The 16,910-nt window shown below is 42.5% G+C and overlaps 1 protein-coding gene across 11 annotated transcripts in view; it reads left to right on the forward strand.

Moving 5' to 3' along the window:
- The window catches only part of CACNB2 (calcium voltage-gated channel auxiliary subunit beta 2), a 395,704-nt gene extending 379,144 nt beyond the window's left edge, over nt 1-16,560 (forward strand). For 10 of the 11 annotated variants that reach the window (XM_043541291.1, XM_037890800.2, XM_043541290.1 and 7 more), the window contains 2 exons: nt 10,077-10,262; nt 15,267-16,560. In XM_043541291.1, coding sequence (XP_043397226.1) covers nt 10,077-10,262; nt 15,267-15,761 — 681 coding nt within the window. In that variant the 3' untranslated portion in view covers nt 15,762-16,560. Of the gene's footprint in view, nt 1-10,076; nt 10,269-15,266 lie in introns of those variants that run through there. The other variant, XM_043541295.1, reaches the window with a different exon arrangement.
- The last annotated feature ends 350 nt before the right edge of the window (nt 16,561-16,910 follow it).

A 16,910-nucleotide genomic window follows, 5' to 3' on the forward strand; every position in this document is an offset into this window, starting at 1 on the left:
TACGCTGTTCAGCTTCTGATTGCTGTTCAGCTCTGAGTGAGAGGGTCTTGAAGAAGAGTCAGGCTTCATTGCTCTGCTCACCATCTGGGTTCATTGCTGTCTCCAATGCACTCCATCATGGATCCGAGGCCAGATCCACATTTAGATCAGGACAGAGGAAGAATAAAGAGACTTGTTTTCTCCCAGTTTGTGTCTCCTTTTGCTCCTCTTCCTCCAGGTATGTTCCCAGGTCCCAGCTGCTGAGAAGACTAGCAGGTCTGGACACCATGGCCTTACTGGGTGCCACCATGGCCTTACTGGGTGCCTTACTGGCTGCAGGAATTTATCAGTTGTGCTCTCCTTATGGATGGAGAGATGATGCTTCATCTGTAAAGGATCCAGCAGCAGAGAAGTCCTCAGATCTGGTTCTGCCAGATCTGTCTGCATCTCAGACAGTGGTTCGTGTTACTCTGTCTAAAAAGGAAGATAGTATGCTCTTGTTCAAAAGAGTAGTTGACACAGACTATGATCCAGATGACCTGATGTCAGCAGATGAGCCTGTGGGAGTGGCTTCTGCCTCTTCCCCTTCTGAGGAAGTTCCATGACTAGGGGATCACATGGCATCCATGTTGAATTTACCTTCAGTAGCTGTGGAGGAAACCTTCCATCTGGTGTTGGTCTGCTGCAGCTGGCTAAGACTCTCTCGTCCACTGCTGTCTTTTGCCAGCCTATTTCTAAATTGACAGTCAAATTATATCAGATACCCTCAGAAGGGTTTTCATATTTTCACACCCCCCCTGTACCTAATTCACTGGTGGTGGCTGTTGCCAGTAGTAGGTTGAGGTCTGGACAAGCACGTTCCATTCCTGGTAGCAGAGAAGGAAAAAAGATTGATTCCCTAGAGAGAAAAGTGTTTTCCTCTTCTCGTGTTGATATTAGGGTGGCAAATTATCAAGTAATTATGGCCTACCATCAATTTCATCTATAGGAAAAGATGACATTGTTTGTGCAGGATTTGCCAGATGACAAAAGGACATACAATTGCATTTGCTAAATGGAGGGTGAAAATGTGGCAAAGAATGCTCTTAGCTTCATTTGATGCCTCAGACTCGCCAGAGCTTTGGCTTCTGTGGTTATTCTGAGGAGACGTGCTTGGCTTCACTCCTCTTCTCTAGCTCTGAGTAACAGAATTAAGGTGGAAGATTTCCCCTTCAAAGGGGATATTCTTTTCAGTGGAAAGATGGATGAGTTACTGGGTAAAATGAAGGAGACAAGATCGATGGCTCATTCTTTGGGCTTGATTTCAGCTACTTAAGAGGAGACCAGCTACTCCTCCTTTCTGTATCAGAGACAGTATAATCCACAGTGTTCCTTGACTTATTTCTTGTGAAATCAAAGACGTCAGCAAAACATCCGCAGACTATGTCTTTCCAGAGCCAACAGGAGAGGTCTTTTAAATCAAGGCCTAAATCTAAACAATCTGCTTCCTCTCTATCATCATCATTGAACACCAAGCCTCAGATTCTTCCTTTCCGCTGTTTGGAGATAGGCTAGCCCATTTTTATCAACAAATGGAAGCTTAGTATATCGGACTAACAGATCCTATAAATTATAGAAAAGGGCTCTGACATAGTGTTTGAGAAACTCTACCCCCTTTCAATTCTCCCTATGTTTTCGTTTTCAGGGAACCTTCTCATGATGATGTTCTGCTCTCAGAAGTGCAGCCATTGCTTCTAATATGGGTTGTTGAAGATGTATCCAATCACCTGAGGGGTCAGGATTTTATTTGAGTTACTTTCTGGTACAGAAAAAGGATGAGAAGGAGGAAATGGGCTTATCTGATTTTAGATTTAAGTAACTTGAACAAACACATTTGGAAGTTTCAGTTCCATATGTTAAATCTGGCCTCCATAATCCATTTGCTTTCAATTATGGAGTGGTTTGCATCTCTTGATTTAAAAGACACATATTTTCATATTTCAGCACAGTCATCAAAACTACTTTCATTTTGTAGTGGCAGGACATTATTTCCAGTAAAAGGTGCTCCCATTTGGCCTGTCCACAGCACCAAGAGTATTTACTAAGTGTCTCTCTGTGATAGTGATTCATTTGAGAAAGCAAGTTATTTTTGTTTTCCCATATTTTTGAAGCTGCTGTTTGTGATGCTCTATTAAGCCACATTGCCTATATAACCACCCTTTTTTTCAGACTTAGAGCTGCTTCTGAATGTCAGAAAGTCAGATCTCTGTCCAGCTCCGAAAACGTTATTCATTGGCTCTATGTTGGACTCAGTATTGGGGAAAGCCTTTCTACCAGAGGACAGATTTTTAAAAATAGTGCAATATGTTTTAAACATTCAAATATGTCAGACTCAGAAAGTAATCTTCCTGGGTTTCATGGCAGCTACTACTTGACTTTATTTGCACATCTTAGAAAGAGACCAATGCGGCATTGGATGTCTAAAGTTTACAGGCCAAATCTGGACAGTCTTAAAATGTAAGTCAACATGCCTCGAGAAATGCTGGACTTATTGACATGAGGTCAGCCAGAGTAAGTGTCCTAAGAAGCATCCACTTCAATCCCACTTCGCCGTCAGTGAGGATAACTTCAGTTACATCAAACAGTGGTTGGGGGATACATCTGAGTCCTCTTTACAGGTCAAGATCATTGGGCTACTCAGGAGAAGGGCATGCATATGAACTTGACTGTAAAGATGACTCAGACGTGTGTGATATATATATTATATATATATAATTAGAATTATCCTTGCCCTGTCCTGACCACTCTTCCTCACCACTTTCTGAATCAATGGAAAGGGGGAAAAGCATATAGAAGGGCCCTTCACCGTTGCAGACAGAAAGCATCCATCTTCTCTCTCTCTCTCTCTCTCTCTCTCTCTCTCTCTCTCTCTATATATATATATATATATATATATATATATAAAATGTGTGTGTGTTGGAGTTAAGAGCCATTCATCTGGCCCTCAGATCATTCCTCACTCACATACACAGGAAGCAGTGACAGACAATACATCAACAAATAGGAGTGCTCACTCCACTCAGCGGTGTGCAGAGGCAATCAGATTATGGGACTGATGAACTTGCCATGATAATTACCCAGTGGCCCTGCATTTAACAGGAGAGAACAGCATGATTCCAGATAGTCTCAACAGGGATAGTTCTCGAATGAATGGTACACGAAGCATCAGTTGACTCAGAGCATCTTTTCCATTTGGGGTCAACTAGATGTGTACCTGTTTGCTACAAGGTACAACAGGAAGAATTGCATCTTCTACTTGAGAGCAGGAAGAGACAGTCAGTCCATCTCTGATGCTTTCCGTCTGCAACGGTGACGGCCCCCCGCTCGTGCTCTGCCACGAAGCTAACTAATGCTGTGTGGGTGAACGCCCCTCAATTCCTTCTCAACCACCCCTGGCTAGAAACGAAACTATTAGCAGTCCATTCATCAGATCATTATGTCTCTCTTAGCACTTCAATAGTTAGTTAATCCCTTTCTTAGTTGTAGGGCTTTCTTTATTTTCTCTTTCTTTTGGACATTTTTTTTTTTTTTTTTTTAGTTTTCCCCCTTTGTCTGGGGTTTGCCCCAGCACAGGGTATGCCCGGTTCACCAGGCTTTAAAAGTTGCCTCTATTGTAAGGAGGCCATCCCTGTAGTGGATAAACATTTCGGCTGCATCTGTTGCCTTGGGGAAAGCCACATTTCCCAAAAGGGTGGTTTCTGCCAACAGCTGAAGTTCAGGTCTCGAAAGGACCGAGAACTTTAGACTAAAACTCCTTGTGAGGCAGCTCTTCAGCCATCCCCAGATCTAAAGATCTCATGGTATCTGACACACAAGAGTCTCCTTTGCTTAGTACCAAGAGTTTCAGTACCAAGTTTACTTTGGACATGGGAATCTCCACCGGTAACAAGTCATTCACCTCCATTATCTGGTTGCCAGTACCAGGTGAAGTCCACCCCTTGTGATAGGGATTGGAAGCTCCTCGACCTCTTTGGAATAAAGGCCTATTCATCTACCACACTGAAATTCAGAATTGCAAACTATCAAGCTCTGACAGCAAAATATGACTACATCAATTATGCCAGTTAATGTGTTTATTGATCAGCTCCTGGAGTCACACCATGAACAGTTTAGGGCCATTATTAGTGAAAGACAACTGGTGGCCAAGACAGCACTCTAATCAGCACTCGATGCAGCCCACACAACAGCCCAGTCCATCTCTACAGCAGTGGTTATGCAGCGAGTGTCCTGGATTCACCTATCTGGCTTCCCTAAGGAAGTACAGACTACAATAGAAGACCTTCCCTTTGAAGGCAAATTGTTTGCCAAGAAGACTGACGCATACCTCCATATGCTTAAAGATTCCAGGCCTACTCTCTGGTCTTTAGGGGTTTATACACCTGGACAAAAACCAAAATTTAGTCTGCAACCTCAGCATAAATCCCACACACCACATTTTCCAACTCAATGCTATTATGAGCCTCAAAGGGAAAAATCCAGATTTTCCAAGCATAAACCATCAGGCCCCTAGTCTTCCACTTCACAATCATCCACCTCAAAACATCAGTTTTGACATCTTGGTTGGAACACCGACAGACCACTCCCTTCAACACCAACTGCAGCTGACCAACCCATCACATCCATTTAGGTACCGTTCCACAACAACTGGAAACAAATAACATCTGACCAATGGGCTCTGGAAATCATCAGCAATGGGTACTCCATCCACTTCACTTCCTTCCCCCCCGTCCCCAACCAATACCCTTCCCCGTCCCTCTTCAGAGACTCTCTTCCCAAGAGCTTATTATGACAAGAAATAGATCACCTCCTCTGTCTAGGAGCCATATGAGTGATTTTAGCACATACGAGGTAAAGGTTTCTACTCTCATTATTTCCTGATACCCAAGAAGAAAGGAGGTTGGAGACCCATACCAGACTTCAGAACACTGAACAAATGTGTCAAAGCTCAAAAATTCAAGATGGTCACACTAGCAGCGATTATTCCATCTTTGGAACAAGGAGATTGATTCTCGGCCCTCGACCTACAGGATGCCTATTTCCACATATTGCTCCTACTTTCCCACAGACAATTCCTCAGATTTACCTCGGGCCATTACCAATACAAAGTACTCCCCATTGGGCTCTCATCAGCTCAGAGAGTATTCTCCAAGGTCCTCTCAATAGTGGCAGCTCACCTAGGCTCACCCAGGGGATTATGATCTACTCCTACCTGGATGATTGTCTCCTGAGAGCCTGCACCTCCAACGAGGCCCTCTGGGTCATCTAAACTTCGGTAGACTTGTTCACGGAGCTGGGCCTACAGATCAATGTCCAAAAATTGACATTCACCTCTGTCCAGCACCTAGTGTTCATAGGAGCTGATCTCGACTTGTTACAGGGGAGGGCGCTCCTGCCACAGCACAGGTTCCACACACATTGGCCACACTCATAGAAGCAGTACAAACCAGTCATCAGATATCAGCCAGATACTGCCTCCAACTTCTGGGGCATACAGCTGCAGGCACGTCTGTGATATCTTATGCCAGACTTCATATGAGGTGCCTTCAGATGTGGTTCAGCTCAGTCTACAGGCTGAAAAATTCAGACTAGACAAACCTCTGTCATTGCCCACCAAAGTCAAACACACCTGGACTGGTGGAAAGACCCAGCAAATGTCTGCATGGGAATCCTCTTCTCGCAAACTTCTCCATTGATACTTCTCACCTCCAAGGCATCGCTCAAAGGTGAGGCATACATCTCAACAATCTTACGACAAAGGTTTAGAGATCATCCATGGAGATGTCTCTTCACATCAACCTCCTCAAACTCAGAGTGATCAGGAATGCTGCACCCACTTCCTTCCGCTAATCAAGGGTACGCACACCAGGGTCTTGACAGACAACATAGCATGCATGTACTACATAAATTACCAGGGAGGCACCAGATCACCCTCCCTTTGTGCAGAAGCACTAAAGCTATGGAACTGGTACATTTCGTACAGTGTCATAATAGCAGCAGTCTATCTTCCAGGAGTACAAAACACAATGGCGGACAGTCTCAGCCACAAGTTCCCACACGACCACAAATGGGAGGTAACTCAGCAGTACTACATGACGTATTCAGACGGTGCGGGAAACTGACTATAGACCTGTTTACCACTTACTTGAACAAGACATGTCCACATTACTGCTTCACAGCAGGAATAGGACAACACTCCTTAGGAGATGCTCTCCTTATTCCATGGGAAAAGGACCTTCTCTATGCCTTTCCCCATTCCCTCTACTATTGAAAGTCCCATTAAAAATAAAAAGAGAAAGAACAAATGTTTTACTGATTGCTCCCTCCTGGCTGAGGCAGGCATGGTATCCTTACTTGTCACAACTCGTGGCGTGCCTGCTGATCTCTCTCCAACCCACTCCCTACCTCCTCTCGCAAAACGAAGGACACACTCTCCATCCCAACCTGTGGATACTCCGACTCAAGGCCTGGCTCCTTCATGGTTCCAGCACACAGAAAGATCCTGCTCTGTGGAGGTGCAGGAAGTGTTACTACACAGTAGAAAATCAACTTCCTGTTGTACTTACCTGCAAAAGTGGACCAGGTTTCAGGTTTGGTGTAATTCCAGACAGATTTATCCGACATCTGCTACTCTCCCAAAGATCCTAGATTATATACTGACTCTCAAGAAATCAGGACTATTTCTCAGTTCACTCAAAGTTCACCTAGTGACCATAGCACGCTTCCATCAACAAAAGAGGGATACTCAGCGCTCTCACACCCAACCACAAAGCAGTTGATCAGGGTATAGTAAAACTTTTCCCCCAACCTAGGCATTCCACCCCAGCATGGGACCTAAACTGAGTACTAAAGAGCCTGACTAGGCCGCCCTTTGAACCCATGGCTGCTTGTTTGCTCACATACCCGTCGGTGAAGGCAGACTTGCTGGGGGCGATCAATTCAGCGAGAAGAACAGGGGAACTAGGGGCACTAATAGCACACACCCCTTATACAATATGTTTTGGGGACAAGGTTATTCTCGGCCCTTACCTGAAATTCATCCCCAAGGTGGCCTTGTCTTTTCACATAAACCAACTGATTCACCTTCCTTTTACCCCAAGTCTCACCGTGATAATGGGGAGGCTATAGTGCACACGCTAGACGTTAGGAGAGCCCAAGTCTTTTACCTGGATAGTACAAAGGCCTTTAGAAAATCTCCTAAACTTTCCTCTCTGTTAAATTATCTAACATATCTCCCCCTTTGAGGGAATCCTGTCCCTCCTTGGGAACGTAATGTGGTTTCATCTACACACATGAAGCAACCTTTTGAACCCTTGGCTGAGTGTTCTTTGTATTATTTATCTGTTAAGATGGTAGTCATTACTGCCATAACGCCAGCCAGAAGGGTGAGTGAATTAAATTAATACCTTGATGGCTAAACTACCACTTATGCCTTTTCACAAAAGTGAGGGGATTCTTAGTCCTGGCCCCAGGTTTTTGCCAAAAATAGTTTCTGAATTTCACATCAATCAGACAATTAATTTGCCAGTAATTTTTCCAAGGCCACATACAAATAAAGGTGAATCTTTTTACACTCTTTAGATGCTCTTGCATATTATTTAAATAGAATTAAAAGTTTACCAAAAAATCTAATTTATTAACCTCTTATACTAAAAATTGTAGGGGTCATGCTGTGTCTTCCCAGACTATTTCTAAATGGATTAAACAATGTATTGTTGAATAGTACATGTTACAGACATCCCAGTGCCTACAATGGTACAGTCTCATTTCACTAGATCTTTGGCAGTATCTTTTGCTTGCATTAAGCAAGTCACTGCTGCTGAGACTTGTAGGGCTATAACCTAGAGTTCAGTGCACACTTCTGCTAAATAGTATGCTCTTGATTTGGCTTCAAGGGCTGATGCACGATTTGATAGATGGGTGCTTCCATCTCTGTTCAGTTAGGATTCTGTTCCCTCCTCTAGGTTATTTGCTGCACTGCTTATTAAACTATCCATAAGTGGAACTATGCAGAGCCACTCAAAGAAGAAATGTTACTTGTAACCAGAGTTCTTCAAGATAGCGCTGAATATTTACACTTCCTGCCCTCCTTACCTTCTTTCTCAGAGTCTTTTAATTCCTTTCTCTGGGTTGGCAGTGGAAGGAACTGAGGTTGGAGTGGGCTCTGTGTCTCCCCCGCACTTGCCCTCCATATCTTGGGAGACGCTGAGGGGAGGAGTAGGCAGGGGCATGCAAGCCTCTAAGCGGACGCTGCTTGGAGAAGATTCTACCATTACGCATCACCAGGTGGAACAATATCCATAGGTGTGAGTATCCAGAGCCAACTCAAAGAACTCCAGTTACAAGTAAGTAACGTTCATTTTTTTCACCTTTTTATATATATAAAGCTAATTTTCAAAATGAAAAATGAAAATGAAACATTTTGAAATGGCCTAAATAAACTGTTTCAAATTTTTAATTTATTTTTTCACAATTTTGGTTTGGCTTGAACTATTTACCAAATTCAGCTGGAATTTGTGAGTGACCTAAGAAACGCATTTTTCAGCAAATTTACTATTTACTCACACAAATGTTGTGAGGATCATTATTATGAATATACTTTATTGTTGGGTTTACTCTGTACCCCAAATCCCTAGCGTGCCTGTAGCACCAGTAATGCACCCGGTGTATTGTGTCCCAGAGGCCAGCAACGTAGCTGCTTCAGCAGCTAAAAGCCTTGTAGGCGCTACCCCTGGTGAATCTCATGAAATGTTCAGACATGTGGCTAAGAGAGGTTTTTACTAGAGCTGGCAGGCAAGCGGAAAGGTCGCAAATACCCTAGAAAGAGAAGCTTAAACAGCTGCAGTTCAGAGTGAGCAATAGCAGTTCCTGTTTGGATCTCTGGGGCAGTCCATTTGAGAGTTAGGGCTTTTCAGGCTTAGTGCTTGGAGTGCACTCTCTAGTCCAGTCTCTATTCAAGCAAGTAAGCATTTGCAGGCTTGCAGGCAAGCTCAATTAGTGTCTCTCACTGGGGATCCTTCATGCTGGCTCTCAGCCCAGCTGCTGCTGCTGCTCCCCCGTAAGTCCCACACAGACCTGTACCCAGCTGTGATGGGGCAGTCACAGCTTGTTCCACATGTGGCTCTGTCCACAGTTCCTGGGGCTTCTCTCCAGCTCCCTGCTGCCACGTGGCTCCCACTCCCAAAATAGCCTCGCCACCTCCTGATTCAGGATCTTTTCCCTTACCTGGCCTCCGGAAGGAGAAGTGCCATGGGGAGGGGACTGATGGGAACGGTAGTCCTTGCTTCGTCAAGAGGAAGGGGATATACAATTGGGAAGAGCTGATGGAAGCTCTAGTCCCTTGCTTTGCAGATCCATCGCTATACCATAATATCAAGAGTTTGCTAGGCACTGCATAGGCACGTACAAAGACAAGGTCCCTGCCTCAAAGAGCTTAGAGTCTATATGGGGCCCGCCCAACTGCAACTGAAGCCGATAGAAGTCATTCCATAGGTTTTAAGTGGGAATGGGATATAGTGGTAAATTAAGAATGAGTTAGTTAATATCTTTTTAAAGATTACAATCACCACATAACTGCTAAGTATTATTTGTTTTGTCTATTACTGTTATCAGTTTTGTCTAGCTTTGTCTGAAGTATCACTAGGTATAGGGATTCCAAAATGTTCTTTGGTAGCTTGTTCCATCATCTCTTTAGTCCAACAATTAAAAAGTTCTTCTACTGTTTAACTTCTGTTTCTATATTTGAGTTTTAAAATATATTTACAGTACCAATTCTGCCTTCCCAGATTACATATATCTTTCCAAGTGTCGATCATTCAGGCTTGCCATGGAAAGTATAATCTCACTATTATGTACAGATTACTTTTAAATCAGTTGGGGGATTTTTTTTGTTTTTTTTTTAAAGTTCTGTCACAAAATATTCAGGACATGAATATTATGAATCTGGTTTATTTGTGGTGCAATAGTAAAAGCATTTTCTAATGTGGTCTATCATCAGCACCTTCTGTGGTTTTATATTGGCTCCGAAGGTGGCTGTTCTCACTAAAATGTCTCCTTCACAGGAAATGTTTGATGTAATTCTGGATGAGAACCAGCTTGAAGATGCCTGTGAGCACCTGGCTGACTATCTGGAAGCCTATTGGAAGGCCACCCATCCTCCTTGCAGCAATCCACCCAACCAGCTCCTCACTCGCACACTTGCAACAGCCACTCTTCCTATCAGCCCAGGTCCAAACATAAATTTACAGGTATAGTTTCCTCTCTCTCTCTTTTCTCTCACCGCCATTCATTTCTGCAAAGGGAGGGAGACTTGCCAGGGCACCCAGTGTGATTCTGATAACAGAAGTTGCTAAATGTGTTTCACTGGGAGCCGGAAATTGATAGAGCAGAAGAGCTCTGCACTTAGGAAAAATCATTTGCTCTTTATAATGTAAATACTTGAAGACAGACACTTTTCTTGTGATCTTCATCGTATTCACACGAGCATTTGTTTCCTTACTTGTTGATTTGCAAGGCATCTTTGGATTCCAAAGGGTGAAAGGGCCTGGCTGAAATGTATGGTGGTGGGAAGTGGAATTTCCTCATGCCCAGAACAACCACTGCTGCAGTAACATACTTACCAGCCACCAGCATTTTTATAACTCTTCATATATGATTCAGTCATAGTTATACAACAGGATTAACAGTAATGCCATGCATGTTACTGCCTCTGGTAACTTTCAAAGTGACTACTATCCCAGAGCCCTGCCTAAGTGACTGGGCTGTGTGTGAGAGAGTTCCACAGGGACAAGCTGGGGAGGAATCCATCCCTCCACCTCCACAGGCAATGGAGTGGTAATGGAGTCACTTTATAGCCACTACACTACTGCAGTCATGAGGATGAAGTGGCCCCTCCATGGCTCCGTTATCCACTGGCCATCAGATCACACACTTCCCTCATCGTACCCTCCTTATATGCTAGCATATTATGCAAGTGGGAATTTGAGATCCAGTGTGTGCTAGCCAATGGAGCATTGGATGGGGAATCAGGATGTAACCCACCTACCTTCTGGGTGTGGTGTTCTGTCCCCTCTAGTGGCATTGAGACCGCTTAGAGAGAGAGCTACAGCTCACTTCATCCGATGAAGTGAGCTGTAGCTCACGAAAGCTTATGCTCAAATAAATTGGTTAGTCTCTAAGGTGCCACAAGTCCTCCTTTTCTTTTTGTGAATACAGACTAACACGGCTGTTACTCTGAAACCTGTCACTTGAGAGAGAGATTAGTGAGTCTTCTCTACAGCCTTAGCTAATAGCCATATGGCTTTTAGCTCATGCAGTAGAGGCTCATGCATTTAGCTCCAAAGGTCCCAGATTCAATCCCACCCATCAACGACTGGGCTCTGTTGGTGTTACAAGGAGACATGGGTTCTGTTCCCAGCTCTGTCACTGACCCGCTGTGTGACTTTAAGAAGTCACTTCATCTCTGTTTCCACTCCCACCCTTTGTCTGCCTTGCCTAATTAGTAACTCTTTCTTCCTATTGTACCAAGCACAATAGGGCTCTGATTTTGGTTGGGGACTTCAGATGCTTCTGCTGTATGAATGATAAGTGGCATCCTGATGCCCTGTATCTTTGGAGCCACGTTGGATCTGCTGAGGTCATGGAGAGGATTAGAGTCACATTTGCCTCAACTAAAATAGCCAATTCTTCCATCCCAATTTCAGACTACGATTTACTTATGATCAGCTTCTTCATTTTCGAGGCCATCCCCTACGACTGACAGAAACATTTCCCTGGGTCTGGCTACACAGCTGACGTTAAAGTGCTACCGTGGCAGTGCTTTAACGCGGCCATGTAGTCACGGCTCCAGTGCTGGGAGAGAGCTCTCCCAGCGCTGTAATAAAACCACTTCCATGAGGGGAATAGCTCCCAGTGCTGGGAGCGCAGTTCCCTGCTTACAGCGCTGAAACTTGCATCGCTCACGGGGATGTTTTTTCACATCCCTGAGCGAAGAAAGTTTCAGTGCTGTAAAGTGCCAGTGTAGACAAGACCATGGAAAGAATGGTCCCTGCATTTAAAATTTCAACTGCTGAAGTGTTTTGTTTTTTGTAGGTCTTGCAAATATTTTCCCTGCAGTGAAGGCTTTATTTTAATAGAGATTTCCCAGTGAAATTGCAGACTTGGCAGGCTCTTCCCTGCAAGGAAAATCACTTTAATGCAGTCTGTAGGATATGTCTTTCTCTTCACAGAGCATCCTGGGGAAGAGAGAATGTATGCCCCAGCTAGCTCCTGCCTTTGTTTGTCCCCAGGGCTGAAAAACTGCTCTGAATTAATGTGTGCTGGAAGAGCAGTCTAGGTATTGAAGTTACCCAGCCGTGTTATATAGTGTGCTAGATACAATTGTATAGCTATAGTATTGCTCAAGCCTTTTTATGCCCTTGAATGGCTATTTCTATGTTCTACCAACCTATGTTAGTGTATATTGATTTTTAACCACACTGTTCAAGGACCATAATGGGTTATTAATTTCACCTGTCTGAACTCTGTGATCTCTTCTTACAAATTCACAGGTTTTTATTTTAAGTACTAAAAATAAAACTATCTTTACTCTTTCACGGTTTTGTTTGATGGTTTATTAATCCTGAAATGCTGAGCAAAGGTGGTCCCGTTTAAAATCTAGAACCTTAACTTCTGCCTCATCATATGAAGATATATTTTAAGCAGAGGTGGGCCAAAGCTAGAACCTCATATCTGAGCCTCTAGAAAGTTTAGGAATGGAGTGAACTTGCATTCCAGTCTCCAGATCTGAACCCACTGTTAGGATACAAAACTAGGAGAGCCTGTTTTCCCTTTCTTGTTTTGATGCAGCTAAAATCTCACAAGAACTGAAAGATTTCAGCCTGAAATCTCTGAAAAGAGCTGATCTCATAATATTTCCATCTTTTTGGACAGAACTCTTCTTAGAACAGTTCATAAAACTTCAGCACTCCTGAAACAAAACCCAAGTCCTAGTCCTAATTTGACTTTGATCCACAACCCCAAAATTTAACCTAAATGTTAATCTGGATCCAAATGCTTCCTCCTCAGTCCGTCTGTAATATTAGGGGCCAATTCTCACTATGGAGGTGCCCATGGCTTCCATTAGATTTTTTTTTTTTTTTTTTTTGCACTAACAATTTCTGAAGTTGGAGCGGGGGGAAAGTATAGTTTCCTTAGCCCTTTGTTTCCTGTCAAAGCAGCCCAACTGGATCTGAATTCATAAAACATTCTTTTCTTCAGAGCAACTAGAAGTTTTGCACTTGCTCTTAAACCACAGCAAATTGCTGTCTTTGAATTTTACTGATCAAAATTCTGTAACATTGATTGTATTTGACATTTTGACCATTTGGGAATTAAAATATCCCATATAACTGTTCTTACTTTGTGTGCTTTAAAATCCATCCTTGTGACAAACTTTAACTTTTTTCGTAAATTTAGAGCAGATCATTAATTCAGACTATTTCCTTTACTTTTTAATTTATTCTAACAGAACATAATAAATATGTATTTTTTTATTCAGACACCAACTCTGGGCATTTCTTTCCACCCACCTTGCTGAATAGTACTAACTATTCAAGTTCATATTTAATACACTCCCCTCCCAAAAGGCCAACATCAGCTAAATAATGACCAAAACAGAAACAAAATACTTCCTCGGTAGAACCTAGAGTCTCGTGTTGACAGAGCCAGGATGTCAGAAACTCATGAATCTGAACAACACAAGTGATATAATCTCCAATGTAATTTGGCAAAGCAGATGCAATTATAGCTTTTACTGTACTCGGATAAACAGATGTACTACTGTGTTAAATTCTACCTATATAATAATAATCCAGGATTTTTACGTTGTGTGTCACCCTGAAGCCAAGAATGTCTGTTGAGTCAGTGTGAAGCAATTGGAAATAGTTACAAGCATGGCTGAGAGCTCTTTTTGTTCAGAATACCACCCAGTTCAATCATAATTGAGGTTCATAGTCTGTTATCATCCAATTTTTAAATTCTCAGCAATTTGTACTTTACAAATTATACCGGTGCAGTGTATAGTAAGGCATGTATCTATGCCATGCCAAGAGTCCCAGACCATTGTGATGTCAAAGATCACTCAGTCATCAGCCTTACCCTATAGCTAATTTGCATACAACCGTTTCATTGCTTGAATGAGGGAGACTGCTGAGAAGGTGGATTACTTGGCCCAACTGCCGCACCCAGGCAACAGCAAGGGCTTTGAACTACTAGTTTGATTTAACTTTGTACCTGCAGTGATAGCTTCGTGTTGAAGTTCCTAGCTAAAGGTGATCAGGACTATTCCTTTTGGCAGGACACTGTTTCTTTCTTAATTCTGAAATTAATTCTCAGCAATCATTTGGCTGTTGTTTTGGGACAAATGCAGGTAAATGTAACGGAACCCCAAAACTGAGCTAAATAATCACAATTGTTCATTTTGCAGTGATTTCAAACACTGTGCTGACGAAGACTAGGTTTGATTGTACTTGGTAATTCTTATTTCAATCTTATGTAGTAGCACTACGTTAGGAAATTGTTTGTGATAATATCATTGTCCCTCCATTTTCCTTGGACTTTGACCTTATAGTTAAATGATTATTGCCAAGTGTCTTATCACAGTGAGAGAACTGAATTGTTACCAAAAAACCCAGAGGGGCAATGATATTATTGGTATTATAATACAAGTATGAGCAATACCAGGTCAAGCCATATCTTAATTCTTAAAATAAAACCAGAGGCCAAAATCTTGGCCTTCCACTGCTATATCCACCCCTTCAGCATTCACCCAGCTGTGTTTTAAAGACTGTCTCCAATGATACCTGTCCTCAAAGAAGTTTCTGATATCCTCTGATACCGACCATCTCTGAAGCTGACATATCCTCTCCAGCTCTTCTGAATTCCTAGTTCCGCCCCTGCATCCTCCATGTTGTGACTGCAGTTGTTGCTAACTGAATGTTCAGAAAATAAAGATGTTGCACAAGCCATGGACCTACCACAGAACAAACTGACTGCTTCCCCGCATCCTGCTTGGGATGGAAGGGCTCACTTGTATTATAATACAATATGTTCAGTAAAAGTTTAATGCTAACAATTTCTGGATTAGATTCACAGTGAATTGTCGTGTATGTAAATTACTGCTTTTATTGTTTTTAGCTTAATTTGTATTGAGGAAATGTCTTTAAATATGTGCCTATGATTGCAAATTTACTGTCTATTGTGACACTAACCAGGGCTCTCAAGGAGATCAGAGGAATGACCATTCAGCCCCAGAACGAACTGGCTCACAAGTTGAAGAGGAAGCACGGATTGAACCCATGAAGAAATTTCAACATCGTTCATCTTCTTCAGCACAACACCATAACCATCGCAGTGGTGTTAGCCGAGGCCTGTCTAGGCAAGAAACGTTTGACTCAGAAACCCAAGACAGCAGAGATTCAGCTTACATAGAACCAAAGGAAGAGTACTCACATGAGCATGGAGACCACAATGATTCTCACAGGGCTCACAGTCATAGAGACGAGTCACATGGGAGCAGTGATCACAGACATAGGGAATCAAGGCATCGCTCAAAGGAAAGGGACCGAGAGCAGGACCACAACGAATGCAACAAACAACGCAGTCGTCATAAATCAAGGGACCAATATTGTGACAAGGATGGGGAAGTGATATCTAGAAAACGCAACGACACAGGAGACTGGAACCGGGATGTATACATCCGCCAGTAACGTTTGCCTCTGGCAGTTTTGTGTTTCTTTGAAGTCTTGTATAACAACGCCCCTTGAAAATATCTTTGGGTTCTTCATTGCAGAACATATGGTATCCTTCTGTGTGCTGATTTGCATTGCTGTTGCTTGCATAGCAATAGCATGAAATAGAATATTCATATACTTCTTTTTTGGATTAGTGCTATCTAAATTGGCATAGTACAACTGCAGAGCTCCTGATGTTGTACTGTGCTTTTTTCAAGCTGTTTTTGGTAGCAGCCACTTGAACAATATCTGTTGCCATCAAGGTGGTGTTAGTGTTTTAAAACAAGGTACAGTTGATGTTTAATAACCTCCCGTGTATTCAGCAAGCCAGAATCAGCACATACAAAACAGAAACTCATCTGTTTTGATTTTTAATTTGTATGCACTTGATTTGCATATTGATTTAAGAGCCACTATCTGTTGCTTGTACCTCTAGTGGACTCCGTTTGGGGACAGAATTCAGTCTTGCCTTACACACAGGGAATCATAAAGTCAAAATCTATTTTCTATGTACTGGTACTGTGTACTGTATATACAGTTTATAAATGTTATTTCTGCAGACACCTTCTTACTATATAAGTTTGACCACACTGTTTTAGAGTCCTAATGCCAAGTCAGCAGATTTGCTTTTGAATTACTAGCAACTGGAACTAGCCTCCTTCAGGAAATTTGTAAGAGTGTTCAATCTAGACATTTTTTCTTCTATAGCTGAAAGCTTGTACTTACTGTAAATATGAATGAATGAATGCTTGAGATAAAAGGTTTGATTCCTATAGTTTTTGCCGTCCTTGCACACTTATTTTTCATTTTAAATTGATAACTAACCTAGCACTATAAATTGTTCTACGCACTTCACACAAATTGTAATGGACATACTCTAATTTTTGTCTTGTTGTCAGAATGGTGGAGCATACATCATGGTGGGCGGTGTGTGTGTGCGCGTGCGCACATGCAGAAGTTCAGTGTGTCTAAGACGATCTAGTGAAGGAAATAAGAGATGACTCAAAATTCCAACCAGTCAGTTTCTTTATTCTAGCTGTTAGTTTCAAAATCTGAATTGCAGTCAGGGAACATGAGGCAGTTTACTGCTACACGTAATTGGGAAAGCATAAATCTGCTGGCTGT

Source organism: Chelonia mydas, chromosome 2, assembly GCF_015237465.2.
Source record: "Chelonia mydas isolate rCheMyd1 chromosome 2, rCheMyd1.pri.v2, whole genome shotgun sequence".
NCBI classification, from domain to species: Eukaryota; Metazoa; Chordata; order Testudines; family Cheloniidae; genus Chelonia; species Chelonia mydas.